We start from the raw sequence: 15,038 nt of genomic DNA on the forward strand, positions 1-15,038 counted from the left end.
ATCTGTACTTTAGCCAACTCTGTTGTCATGCCTTGATAGTCAGAGGAATTAGTTAAAACACTTTCAGAACTGGAACTAGGCTAGAATCAGCCTTGGATAATAACAGATATAGTAGCAATCCAACAGATAGTCTGATTCACCTATAGGCCACTCACACTTGTCTCATGAACCAATCTCCATGTAGCTTTACCACAACTATCAATGAATAGGGTGTGTAATATCATGCTGGGCTTTTTACATGTGCAAATGAGATGGTGTAACCGTGCGGTGAATTATCTGCCTCAGCCTTACACCATAGGGGTTATAGTTAAGTGTTGTATGTCACTTGGATTTGACTGTATGTGTTTAGAGTAATAGGGTTTCATATATAGGCCATCTAGCCTCTGTTTGGCGTTGCCTGTAGGAGAGGAAAGGCGTATTACGGTAAAGGTGTTGCAGAAGCCTGGGGTGAAATACTTTGAGAATGTGCTCAGGTTATCTGGATCTCCCGATGCGGTACACGCTAACATAAGGAACTGTCTTCAGCTTATTCTTGTTTTTTCCTGTCATTTCCACCTTCAGAGTTTATTCTGTCACTTAGATTCCCACTAGTTTCTTTCAACAGCTGTGTGGCTGAGAGCCTATCACAGGAGTACTGCAGTAGTAACACAAGTAGTCAGTGCCTCCCCTCCCTTTCTCCCAATTGACCCCTATTAACTTTAATGTGTGTGTGTTTGTGTTGCAGGAGCTGGTGGGCAGTGCACCTCCACAGAGGAACTGGAAGGGGATAGTCATCGCCCTGCTGGTCATCTGCATCATCTTGTCTCTGATCGTCACCGCTGTCATCGTGCTCACCCCAAGTACGTAACACATAAAGCTGCATACACTTTAACACTCAGCTACTGAACACTACAAACACCACACCATATCCTACAGATGTAGGATCTTAATTTGAGCCAGTTTGCTACAGTAGGAAAATAACACTGTAGCAACAGGAAATGTGAATTATTATGTGGATTATAATTAATTGACATTTTGTAGGGGCTGGCACATTATTCATAATAAAAGTCTGACATTTCAAAGTGGAAATGACAAACTTCAGAAGTCTTTTTAAACCTACAGTGCAAGTTAATCATTTTCTGCATCACAGGAACGTTTTCCTGCAACAGGGTGATCAAATTAAGATTTTTAATCTGTAATAACACAAACACACTCAGCTATATTATAATAGAAACACACTTAGAAACACCCATTACAATCGGCTAGATTACACCACACACACCATCAAATACGTAACACTGCAGACACATTATCACTTCCCAAACAAATGTTGTATAATTCCGTCTCCCAGAAACTGTTTCGCTAAAAAGCTGCAGGATGGGTCTGGAGAAATATAACCACTCAAATTCATAGACCGAGCTATGCAAGGACTGACCATCCATGATATCAACATGATAGTTTTGACCATGTTTTCAGGCTATGCAATGTTTGTTCATTGTAATAAACAAGCTTATATTTTGGGTTCTGGTGGGGTACGACAGTTGAACTAATTTAAGCTCACGAGACATTTATCAGTTATATTCTTCAGGAATCAACGGGTACATATCGTGAATTTATAAGTCTCAAAATAGATGTAGCAACTTCAGATTGCCCCTTTAAATCAAGACATACTTATACCGGAGTCAGGCCGCCAAATTAAAACTTCTACTTAGATTGAGAGGGATTACAATTGGCCTTGCTAGCAGACAGCCCAGTGGGTCATTTAATTTCATAAGCCCATTCATTCATAGACAGCCAGGAGTAGAGAAGTTGATGGTAATGTGTCAGCTTGGAGATTGCGTATTGGTTTTTCAGAGAGACGAGGTGAGGTCATCCTCTCGCAAGGTAATGGGGATTTAATGTATAACGCCATTCAGTGTCGTTTAATGGAAATTATTATGCAGTAATAGCTCTAGTCATTTGTATAATTGGCAGTGCATCAGAGCTGCTGTTTTCCACATGTTGGGAATGAATCCCTCTCCATAGTCATTTACCAAAGATGAGGAGAACGTGTAAATGTATAGACTTGCAAAGGCACTGACTGTATTGGCTCCCAGACTGTGGGCATATGGGGTTGAAAGGCACACACACCACCATCTCTATATAATTCAACCTTTTACCTCTGTTGTCCACCCTGTCTGGTCTGCAGTTTTGCTGTCAACTGCAGAAGGGATTGTGTAGCTGGGGGTAGAGGGAGTTATGGCTGCTTGAAAAACTGTCCAGGCTGCAGTGAATCGATGCTGGTGGATCAATAGAGAGTTACCCTGGGCCAAGTGTCTATTTCTCCTTTGTAACCTCTCCGTAATTGCTGCGTCTGTGAGTTGGGAACTGCTGCTGGAAGTCCTACAATCTCCAGAGACAGAAAATACACGTGATAGTCTGACTCTGCCAGACGTTTCCTGGTCTGGTTTTATGACCGCTCAGGCAACTTGTGGCAGGAGAAGTAAAATATAAAAGTTTTTTGGAAATGGAAAATGCACTTCCCTGCAGCTGAAGGCTGCTCAAGTCACAAAGGAAGACTGTAAACGTATTACTATGTCAGAGTACTGTCTGACTGACAGCAACCAGATAATAAAGATGGCCAGATCCCTTTTTTAGTTACAGGTAAGTCATGTGAATGAGAATTGAACCTTAACATTATCATATTGCTGTAACTCATTAATTATGTCTTCTTCCATTGTTTTGTTCTCTTGATATATTCCACTGGTAGTTGCAGATGATAGCCTTGCCCTCAAGAAGAAAGTCACCATTGAGGACGTCTTCGGAGGAGATTTTCATGTGCACGACCCCGACGCTACATGGCTCAGCGGTGAGTTGCTATAGTTACACCCTGCCCTCTCATCCTCCACAAGAAACTGAACCTCACTCAGAAACAATGTACCCTCTAACCTGCGTTCGTGCGCGGTTGGCCAGCTCCCCTCGGACTGCCACGAAGAAGAAATATCAGCCCACGCAGAGAAGCACGAGATTGAACTTCAGTCAACTTTCTAGAGTTTTCCCCTTTAGTTAACACTATCAACGTTTCTCTCAACTGTGGGAATTGTGATCCAGTCAATGCAATATTAGCCACTTTCAATGCAACATATCGAAACAAAACATTTGTTTCACTTTGTAGGCAAAGCTAACTGTGCAAGGGATTTTCTTGTAGGCAGAGCGCATTGGATTAGGATTCTATTGCATTGACAGGCATGACTCATGCCCGTACTCTACACAGACTGGTGCGCCATAACCAATCAGAGCTGCAGTAGACCAACATGCAAATAGCCATTACCATATATGGATCTGTGCCATTCACTTTGAACTGGACTGTGTTTACAGTATGAGCGGTTGTGAGTAGAACCACTTGTTTTGAGATCAAATCGAAAGCTGCATGTAGCCACCTAAGCACATTTGATCATATTCTTTGCTAGTTAGTGAGTTATTAGCCCAGTTATAGCTAATTTCTTGTCAACAATGGGGGAGTGGTTTCTTCCTACAAGAGTACAAAATATGTGCATTTCTAGCCATCTTTGAAAATAGCTTTTTTCTCTCTTAAAGGGGCAGTGTTGTATTTTGAGACGGTCTTGAATAAACTAAGTAGACCGTAGGCAGAGGGTAGCATAATTGATCTATTCTCTGTAATAATGGTATGGGAACAATAATGCATTTTATTTTGTAAAGTGGTTTCTTGCATCAAACAACCCATTTTCAGTCAGCTCCTTGTCTGATTAACAAGTGGATAAACAGGTTCATATCAAGCCCTGCGTGTTTTTCCCCCCAAAAGTCTCATGGAATGTAGGCCACACATTTGCTGCTACTGTAGGCTAAATGATAGAACAGCTATTTCCATGTTGAAATGTTATCTGGTGCATTTTCTCCATTGTTTTTGATGGTAGGCCACTCTGGTAGTCCTACTTTATGATCAAATAGCTACAGTAGCCTACTTGGCCACTTTCAAAACTGTAACGTAAAGTGGGTACAGCCTCAGTGTAAACAGAAGTTGCACAGAATTTTCACAACATTCAAGTTTGCGATCAGCAGACCTGGAATTTGCTTACTGATGAAAAAATCCACCAACCAGTCTGCACGTTTGAAAGTTTGAAGGCCATATTGTAGCTAAAACGATTGAAGACTTGTAGCGACCGGAATTTGTTCCATTCAAGTCTATGGCACCTGAAATACAGTTGGATTTATGCAAATATGGTTGAAAAGTATACGTAGAATAACCATTTTCTTTCAAGCAAAAATAGTCTACCAGTGCCAGTCTGCGCATTTTAAAGTAATTTTGGTTTTGGTAGCTTTAATGGTTCAAGATAAGTGGTGAATTCAAACACTACCCATTCAAACCTATGGAGCTTTTATGTACATTTAGAATGGTTATAGTTCAAAAAGTATAAATGGTATAAAAGAAGCTATATACAAGTACACCATTCCAGACCGGTCTGCATGTTTCAATGTTTCAATGGAGTTTCCAGCTTAAAAGGTTGAAGACTAGTTACATGGCAAGGTTTCCCCATTCAGGTCTATGGCCTTTGAAATGCATTGTGATTTATGCAAATATCAAATCAAATGTTATTTGTCACATACACATGGTTAGCAGATGTTAATGCGAGTGTAGCGAAATGCTTGTGCTTCTAGTTCCGACAATGCAGTAATAACCAACGAGTAATCTAACCTAACAATTCCACTACAATATGGTTGTAGTGTGAAAAGCATTAGTAGTATCAAAAAGTGTTTTCTAGTACACTGCCTGCATGTTTTTAGTGTTTTTACAGTTTTGAGTCTACAGGTGGCAGTGGAAAGAAAATAAGAAGGATGAACAGTTTGTAAAGTTGTACTTTGCTTTCAGCAAGCACATTTATGGGTTATACAGACAGACATAGACAGAGCCATGTAATTAATCCAATGGAAATATGGAATGTGTCTCTCCACGGTGAGTAAATCCCATAGACATTGATTCTGTATGTCATTTTCTGGTAAATCCTTCATAATAAGTGTCCAGTTTATGCCGTCACGCACCACACAGTACTGTAGCTATAATGTATGCAGAGCATGTACAGGACAGGTATGGCCCAAATTAAACAGATGTAGGGCGGGTCTGAGATGGCCATTTTACGTTTGACCAAGCTGCAGAACACACGACAATATATCATAAAGCTACTGATCGCCCTCTAGTGTTAGAGATTCAAATGATTTTTGTTTTTTCATTGACTCCAGGAAGCACAAAAGCAGAGCCAGTTTTTTTCAACATACTGTTACAAACTGATATATAAACAACGTAGCTACTTACGCAGCAGTAACATAGTGTGTCTTCTTCACTGGAAAGTAACCTTTCCACAACAACATATATCAACATAATTACTCAATCTGGATTTTTATTGCATTTTATTTTTAATTTTATTTCACCTTTATTTAACCAGGTAGGCTAGTTGAGAACAAGTTCTCATTTACAACTGCGACCTGGCCAAGATAAAGCAAAGCAGTGCGACACAAACAACAACACAGAGTTACACATGGAATAAACAAGCGTACAGTCAACAACACAATAGAAAAAAAGAAAGTCTATATACAGTGTGTGCAAATGGCATGAGGTGGTAAGGCAATGAATAGGCCATAGTAGCGGAGTAATTACAATTTAGCAAATTCATACTGGAGTGATAGATGAGCAGATGATGATGTGCAAGTAGAGACACTGGTGTTGAAAAGAGCAGAAAAGTAAATAAAAACAATATGGGGATGAGGTAGGTAGATTGGGTGGGCTATTTACAGATGGACTATGTACAGCTGCAGCGATCGGTTAGCTGCTCAGATAGCTGATGTTTAAAGTTAGTGAGGGGAATATAAGTCTCCAGCTTCAGCAATTTTTGCAATTCCTTCCAGTCACTGGCAGCAGAGAACTGGAAGGAACGGCGGCCAAAGGGAGTGTTGGCTTTGGGGATGACCAGTGAGATATACTGTACCTGCTGGAGCGTGTGCTACAGGTTGGTGTTGTTATCGTGACCAGTGAGCTGAGATAAGGCAGAGCTTTACCTAGCATAGACTTATAGATGACCTGGAGCCAGTGGGTCTGGCGACTAATATGTAGCGAGGGCCAGCCAACTAGAGCATACAGGTCTCAGTGGTGGGTGATATAAGGAAGACCACGTCATAAAAATGGAGCTCTATAGGAGAAAGCTCTGCCTCCAGCTGTTTGCTTAGAAATTCTAGGGACAATTAGGAGGTCTGCATCTTGTGACCGTAGCATACATGTAGGTATGTACGGCAGGACCAAATCGGAAAGATAGGTAGGAGGAAGCCCATGTAATGCTTTGTAGGTTAGCAGAAAAACCTTGAAATCAGCCCTAGCTTTAACAGGAAGCCAGTGTAGGGAGCACTGGAGTAATATGATCAAATATTTTGGTTCTTGTCAGGATTCTAGCAGCCGTATTCAGCACTAACTAAAGTTTATTTAGTGCTTTATCCGGGTAGCCGGAAAGTAGAACATTGCAGTAGTCTAACCTAGAAGTAACATAAGCATGGATTCATTTTTCTGCATCATTTTTGGACAGAAAATTTCTGATTTTTGCAATGTTACGTAGGTGGAAAAAAGCTGTCCTTGAAACAGTCTTGATATGTTCGTCAAAAGAGAGTTCAGGGTCCAGAGTAACGCCGAGGTCCTTCACAGTTTTATTTGAGACGACTGTACAACCATCAAGATTAATTGTCAGATTCAACAGAAGATCTCTTTGTTTCTTGGGACCTAGAACTAGCATCTATGTTTTGTCCGTGTTTAAAAGTAGAACGTTTGCAGCCATCCACATCCTTATGTCTGAAACACAGGCTTCCAGCGAGGGCAATTTTGGGGCTTCACCATGTTTAATTGAAATGTACAGCTGTGTCATCCGCATAGCAGTGAAAGTTAACATTATGTTTTCGAATGACATCCCCAAGAGGTAAAATACGGAACCTTGAGGAACACCGAAATTTACAATTGATTTGTCAGAGGACAAACCATCCACAGAGGCAAACTGATATCTTTCTGACAGATAAGATCTAAACCAGGCCAGAACTTGTCCATGTAGACCAATTTGGGTTTCCAATCTCTCCAAAAGATTGTGGTGATCGATGGTATCAAAAGCAGCACTAAGGTCTAGGAGCACGAGCACAGATGCAAAGCCTCGGTCTGACGCCATTAAAAGGTAATTTACCACCTTCACAAGTGCAGTCTCAGTGCTATGATGGGGTCTAAAACCAGACTGAAGCATTTCGTATACATTGTTTGTCTTCAGGAAGGCAGTGAGTTGCAGCACAACAGCTTTTTTTTTTTTAAATGAGAGGAATGGGAGTTTCGATAAAGGCCGATAGTTTTTCAAATATTTTCTGGGTCAAGGTTTTTGCTTTTTCAAGAGAGGCTTTATTACTGCCACTTTCAGTGATTTTGGTACACATCCGGTGGATAGAGAGCCGTTTATTATGTTCAACATAGGAGGGCCAAGCACAGGAAGCAGCTCTTTCAGTAGTTTAGTTGGTATAGGGTCCAGCATGCAGCTTGAAGGTTTAGAGGGCATGATTATTTAGATATATAGTACTAAAACAGGTCCTGGCAGAGTTGTGCAGACTCAGGACAACTGAGCTTTGGAGGGATATGCAAATTTAATGAGGAGTCCGTAATTTGCTTTCTAATGATCATGATCTTTTCCTCAAAGAAGTTCATGAGTTTATTACTGCTAAAGTGAAAGTCATCCTCTCTTGGGGAATGCTGCTTTTTAGTTAGCTTTGCGACAGTATCAAAAATAAATTTTGGATTGTTCTTATTTTCCTCAAGTTGTAAAAATAGGATGATCAAGCAGCAGTGAGGGCTCTTCGATACTGCACGGTACTGTCTTTCCAAGCTAGTCGGAAGACTTCCAGTTTGGTGTGGCGCCATTTCCGTTCCAATATTCTGGGAGCTTGCTTCAAAAGCTTGGGTATTTTCTGTATACCAGGGAGCTAGTTTCTTATGACAAATATTTTTAGGTTTTAGGGGTCCGGCTGCATCTAGGGTATTGTGCAAGGTTAAATTGAGTTCCTCAGTTAGGTGGTTAACTGATTTTTGTCCTCTCACGTCCTTGGGTAGGCAGAGGGAGTCTGGAAGGGCATCAATGAATCTTTCTGGTTGTCTGAGAATTTATAGCACGACTTTTGATGATCCTTGGTTGTGTTCTGAGGAGATTATTTGTTGCGATTGCAAACGTAATAAAATGGTGGTCTGATAGTTAAGGATTATGAGGAAAACAGTAAGATCCACAACATTTATTCCACGGGACAAAACTAGGTCCAGAGTATGACTGTGGCCGTGAGTAGGTCCGGAGACATGTTGGACAAAACCCACTGAGTCGATGATGGCTCCGAAAGCCTTTTGGAGTGGGTCTGTGGAATTTTCCATATGAATATTAAAGTCACCCAAAATTTGAATATTATCTGCTAAGGTCCGATAGGAATTCAGGGAACTCAGTGAGGAACGCTGTATATGGCCCAGGAGGCCTGTAAACAGTAGCTATAAAAAGTGATTGAGTAGGCTGCATAGATTTTATGACTAGAAGTTCAAAAGACGAAAACGTCTGGGCTTTTTTTGTTAATTGAAATTTGCTACCGTAAATGTTAGCAACACCTCCGCCTTTGCGGGATGCGCGAGGGATATGGTCACTAGTGTAACCAGGTTTCACGATTATTTTTAGAAACGGACAAAGGCATTTATTAATTGTGAAACTTAACAAAAACAATAAAAGAACAATGAACGTTGACTACAGCGGTGCTACATACACTGTAAACGTTTTGTGCTCTTGATGGACGCAATTAGCTATAACTGGGCTAATAACTCACTAAATAGCCAAGAATATGAACAAATGTGCACACGTGAATACATGCAGCTTGTGCTTTGATCTCAAAACAAGGGATATAGTTGCCACAATCGTTGGAAGCATACTCAAACCAACGTGCAGCATGATCTGGGATCCACATTTTATTTATTTAAAGAAAGTGAACCACACAACAAAACAATAAACAAAACGTGACGACAACGGAGTGCTAACATGCAACTACACATAAACAATATCCCACAATACACAGGTGGAAAAAAGGCTATCTAAATATGATCCCCAATTAGAGACAACGATTACCAGCTGCCTCTAATTGGGAATCATACAAAATCACCAACATAGAAAAACAAATCTAGAACCCCACATAGAAATAATAAACTAGACTAACCCCCCCAGTCACGTCCTGACCTACTCTACCATAGAAAATATGGGCTCTCTATGGTCAGGACGTGACAGTACACCCTCCCCCAAAGGTGCGGACTCCGGCCGCAAAACCTGAAACCAAAAGGGAGGGTTAGGGGGAGTGTCGGTGGCGGCTCTGGTGCGGGGCGAAGTACCCGCTCATCCCGCGGATCCGCCAGCATCGGGGGCGGCTCTGGTGCGGGACGAAGAACCCACTCATCCCTCGTATCCAGCCAAGGACCCAGGCTGAACACTGTTCCTGGACTGGACCTAGATGCCAAGGAAGGCGAAACGTGACGTGGAGCGGGACTGTCATGGAGCGGGACTGGACACAGGCCCTGGCCTGGACATCGGTGCAGAGGAAGACTCCTGCCATGGAGAGGGCGTCCAGTCCAGCTCCATGGCAGGAGCCCTCCTCTGCGCCGATGCCCAGTCCAGACACGGCGTCCAATCCAGCTCCATGGCAGGAGCCCTCCTCTGCACCGATGTCCTGGCCAGGGCCGGTGTCCAGTCCAGCTCCATGGCAGGAGCCTTCCAAGGCATCGAGGTCCAGTCCAGGCACAGTGTTCAGCCTGGGACCATGAGCAGGTTCTTCGGCCCGCACCAGAACCGCCACCAAAGATGGTGGATCTGCGAGCTGAGCGGGTTCTTCGTCCCGCACCAGAACCGCCCCCGATGCTGGAGGATCCGGAGTGGGGGGGGGTTTACAGTCATGTCCTGACCATAGAGAGCCCTTATTTTCTTTTGTAGAGTAGGTCAGGGCGTGACTGGGGTTTAGTCTAGTTTATTATTTCTATGTGAGGTTCTAGTTTTGTTTTTCTATGTTGGTGATTTTGTATGATTCCCAATTAGAGGCAGCTGGTAATCGTTGTCTCTAATTGGGGATCCTATTTAGGTAGCTTTTTTCCACCTGTGTTTGTGGGATATTGTTTATGTGTAGTTGCATGTTAGCAGTCCATTGTCGTCATGTTTAGTTTATTCCTTATTGTTTTGTTGTGTGGTTCACTTATTTTAAAATACAAAATGTGGAACCCAGATCACGCTGCACGTTGGTCCGAGTATGCTTCCAACGAATATCGTGACAATAATCCCCACCATTCACATTGTAAATACAGTCCAGTTCAAAGTGAACGGCACAAATCAATATATGGCAATGGACTATTTGCATATAGGCCTACTGCAGCTCTGATTGGTTATGGTGCACAGGTCTGTGGAGTCCGGGCCTGAGTTGTGCCTGTCAATCCAATAGAATCCTACTCTGATGCTCTCTGACTACAACAACATGTCTTGCATAGTTTGTTTTGTTTTGGTATGATGCATTGAAAGTGGCTAATATTGCATTGATTTGATCACAATCCCCACGGTAAAGGGAAACATTGATAGTGTTAATGGGGAAAACTCTAGAAAGTTGAGTGGAGTTCAATTTCGTGCGTCTCTCCGCACGCAGCCTGATATTTCTTCTGGCGGGGAGCTCTATTTTGAGATGTGAGGTATCACAATCTCTTTCAATAATGTCAGGAATGGAGGAGGTCTTTATTCTAGTGAGATTGCTAAGGCAAACACCGCCATGTTTAGTTTTGTCCAACCTAGGTCGAGGCACAGACACTGTCTCAATGGGGATAGCTGAGATGACTACACTGACTGTGCTAGTGGCAGACTCCACTAAGCTGGCAGACTGGCTAACAGCCTGCTGCCTGGCCTGCACCCTATTTCATTGTGGAGCTAGAGGAGTTAGAGCCCTGTCTATGTTCGTAGATAAGATGAGAGCACCCCTCCAGATAGGATGGAGTCCATCACTCCTCACCAGGCCCGGCTTGGTCCTGTTTGTGGGTGAGTCCCAGAAAGATGGACTATTATCTACAAATTCTATCTTTTGGGAGGGGCAGAAAACAGTTTTCAACCAGCGATTGAGTTGTGAGACTGCTGTAGAGCTCATCACTCCCCCTAACTGTGAGGGGTCCAGAGACAATTACTCGATGCTGACACATCTTTCTAGCTGATTTACACTCTGAAGCTATGTTGCGCTTGGTGACCTCTGACTGTTTCATCCTAACATCGTTGGTGCCGATGTGGATAACAATATCCCTATACTCTCTACACTCTCCAGTTTTAGCTTTAGCCAGCACCATCTTCAGATTAGCCTTAACCTCGGTAGCCCTGCCCCCTGGTAAACAGTGTATGATCGCTGGATGATTCATTTTAAGTCGAATACTGCTAGTAATGGAGTTTCCAATGACTAGGGTTTTCAATTTGTTAGAGCTAATGGTGGGAAGCTTCGGCGTCTCAGACCCCGTAACGGGAGGAGTAGAGACAAGAGAAGGCTCGGCCTCAGACTCCGACTCGCTGCTTAATGGGGAAAACTGGTTGAAAGTTTCTGTCGGCTGAATGAGCGACACCGGTTGAGCATTCCTACAGCATTTCCCTCCAGAAGCCATGAAAAAGTTGTCCGGCTGCAGGGACCATGCGAGGGGATTTATACTAACGTTACTATCTGTACTTACTGGTGACACAGACACTGTTTCATCCTTTCCTACACTGAAATTACCCTTGCCTAACGATTGCATCTGAAGCTGGGCTTGCAGCACAGCTATCCTTGCCGTAAGACGATCGTTCTCCTGTATATTATGAGTACAGCGACTGTAATTAGAAGGCATCATGTTAATGTTACTACTTCGGCTGTTGGATGTCCTGACGAACCATGTCCAGATGAAGCGTCCAGAGTGGAAAAGTTGAAAGAAGTTGAGAAATGCTTATTGAAATGTTCAATTATCATGGATTTATCGGTGGTGACTGTGTTACCTAGCCTCAGTGCAGTGGGCTAGACAAGAGGTGGTGCTCTTGTTCTCTATGGACTTTACAGTGAAACTGAATTTATCATTTAAATCATAGCAGAATATTTTGGCCTAATCACCCCGTTATGACGTTGGCAACATGCTGTCCAGTGTTTTTCCTTGCAAACAGCCAAATAATATGTAGGGAATGGTGGCTGCAGAGATGTTCAACAGCAGGCATAAGGGCATTTCCCTCAGCAGATGGATCATTATAATTCACCTCACCAGCAGAAGCACACACACAGTATTGTACAACTAACCTTGTGAGGGGACATAATTCAGTCCCATTCAAAATCTTATTTTCCCTAACCCTCACCCTTACCCTTACCTTAACCCTGACCCTAACCTTAACCCAAAAACCTAACCTTAACTCTAACCCTAATCCTTAAACTAACCGTAGCTCCTAACCCTAACCCTTAAACTAACCGTAGCTCCTAACCCTTAAACTAACCGTAGCTCCTAACCCTAAACCTAATTATATCCCCAACACTCATTCTAACCTTAAACCGAAACCCCCTAGAAATAGCAGTTGACCTTGTTTTTTGTTTGATTTCTATTCTTGTGGGGACTACTGGTTAAACAAGTCCCCCCCCCCACACACACACACACCTCAAAGCTTGTCCTTTGTCTAAACCACATTGGAATGTTCTCTGCTCTCATTACTTTTAATTGATTGATTAATTACAGCAATTTAATGAATCGCTTTTGTTTAAAGTTGTTATGCACTACTTTACAGAAGTCAGCTGACTTGTCAGGCCTTGTGGAGTGGCAGGATACTCATACTGTACACTTTCCATTATACCTAATGCATCCATTATTGTGTTTTGAGAGATGAACTGTCATGACTGAACAAATATTTTGACTTTGGAGCAGGAAAACATTTTCAAAACAGAATACGTAAACGTAGAGTTTATTTATCGTAAAAACACACCACCACCATAAAAAAAACGCCATTATCTCCAGCAATATGAAATCCTGCCAGTATCACTAGCATCAGCACCATTGTGTTATTGTTGTAGCGGATAGTAAGCAAGGAAGATGAGATGGCTATTCAATCATCCTTTATTTGAAGGGTAAAAACATTGGAGATAGCAGCACGGAGGCCTTTTCTCTCGTCTCCTCTTCTCTTGGGAGGGGGGTTTATCCGAACAGGACACAGTGACACTGAAGTGGCTCAGGTCTAGAGGACAACACTACCCTTTTCATAGTACTCAGCAAAGCGGAGCCAAGCTCTACTGTGCTGGCGTAGTTATGCATCCACCATAGAAAAACATTTCTGAGCCAGCACAATACGGTTTGGGTCGTAACAATAGTGGGAAAATGGTCTACCACCATCACACCCTACAACTACTGTATATTATACTGCATAGGGAACAGGATTGCCAGCAGGGCCAGCTCCAATAGGCCCTCTGTACCTCCTGAAAACAATCTACCCCCAGTCCAGGGTGGAAGGCTGGCCCCTCAAAGCCCTCTGTGCCTCCTGAAAACAATCTACCCCCAGTCCAGGGTGGAAGTCTGGCCCCTCAAAACCCTCTGTGGCAGGAGGTTAGAATCCCTGATCCATCACTATCTGTGCTGTTTGAAACAGCCGGCTACATATTCCAATATGTAATTCTCTCTCTTCTGTGCTGTTTATTATTTCCAGACAATGTACTGCTGTATCGAACACAAGAAGGGGATGTGGTCAAACTCAACGTCGAAACAGAGGAGAGGGTCATTTTGGTGGAGAACAGGAAGTTTGTGAGTATAAGGTTATATTTATTCCCAAAACTGTATGAGAAGGTGATATGGTATTTAAATACAGTATGTACAGTATGACGCTCATTTGTAATAAACTTGACTCAAAATGTCCTCACTTCTCTCTTTTCCAGGAAATGTATAAAGCCACCAAGTACCAAATATCTCCAGACCTGGAACATGTGTTGTTGGCCTACAACGTGGCCCCAGTGAGTAGAAAGGACCACACTTCTCCTTTTCCTTTTGTCTCCGTTTCAGAGTTTATATTCTGTCTTCTGAGGTTGGAAGCTGAAGCTGTGTTTGTCTCTGCAGATCTACCAGCACTCCTACATGGCATTCTACATCATCTGTAGTCTCATCACCCCGTAAGTCTGCACATCTGTCTGTCTGTCTGTCTGTCTGTCTCTCTGTCTGTCTGTATATGTATGTATGTCTCTCTCTCTGTCTGTGTATGTCTGTCTCTCTGTCTGTCTGTCTGTCTCTCTGTCTGTGTATGTATGTCTGTCTGTCTCTGTCTGTATATGTCTGTCTCTGTCTGTCTGTCTGTCTGTCTGTCTGTCTGTCTGTCTGTCTGTCTGTCTGTCTGTCTGTCTGTATATATCTCTCTGTCTGTCTGTGTATGTATGTCTCTCTCTCTGTCTGTCTGTATATGTATGTCTCTCTCTCTCTGTCTGTCTGTATATGTATGTATGTCTCTGTCTGTCTGTCTGTCTGTCTGTCTGTCTGTCTGTCTGTCTGTCTGTCTGTCTGTCTGTCTGTCTGTCTGTCTGTCTGTCTGTCTGTCTGTCTGTCTGTCTGTCTGTCTGTCTGTCTGTCTGTCTGTCTGTCTGTCTGTCTGTCTGTATATGTCTCTCTGTCTCTCTGTCTGTCTGTATATGTATGTCTCTCTGTCTGTCTGTGTATGTATGTCTCTCTGTCTGTCTGTGTATGTCTGTCTCTCTATCTGTCTGTCTCTGTCTGTCTATCTGTCTCTATCTGTCTCTGTCTGTCTGTGTCTCTCTGTCTGTCTCTCTATCTGTCTGTGTATGTATGTCTCTCTGTCTATCTGTATATGTCTGTCTGTCTGTGTATGTATATATGTCTCTCTGTGTCTGTCTGTCTGTCTGTATATGTATGTCTCTCTGTCTCTGTCTGTATATGTCTCTCTGTCTGTCTGTGTATGTATGTCTCTCTGTCTGTCTGTGTATGTCTGTCTCTCTATCTGTCTGTGTATGTATGTCTCTCTGTCTGTCTG

General features: G+C 42.8%; 1 protein-coding gene across 1 annotated transcript in view; it reads left to right on the plus strand.

Annotated features, from left to right (window-relative positions):
* LOC109871532 (dipeptidyl aminopeptidase-like protein 6) overlaps positions 1–15,038 on the plus strand; it is a 114,693-nt gene that overhangs the window by 69,844 nt on the left and 29,811 nt on the right. Inside the window, exons 2-6 of the mRNA XM_020462421.2 lie at positions 725–839; positions 2,729–2,827; positions 13,713–13,807; positions 13,939–14,013; positions 14,117–14,169. Coding sequence (XP_020318010.1) covers positions 725–839; positions 2,729–2,827; positions 13,713–13,807; positions 13,939–14,013; positions 14,117–14,169 — 437 coding nt within the window. The remainder of the gene's footprint in view (positions 1–724; positions 840–2,728; positions 2,828–13,712; positions 13,808–13,938; positions 14,014–14,116; positions 14,170–15,038) is intronic.

The sequence above is a fragment of the Oncorhynchus kisutch genome, linkage group LG27 (assembly GCF_002021735.2).
Source record: "Oncorhynchus kisutch isolate 150728-3 linkage group LG27, Okis_V2, whole genome shotgun sequence".
Classification (NCBI taxonomy): domain Eukaryota; kingdom Metazoa; phylum Chordata; class Actinopteri; order Salmoniformes; family Salmonidae; genus Oncorhynchus; species Oncorhynchus kisutch.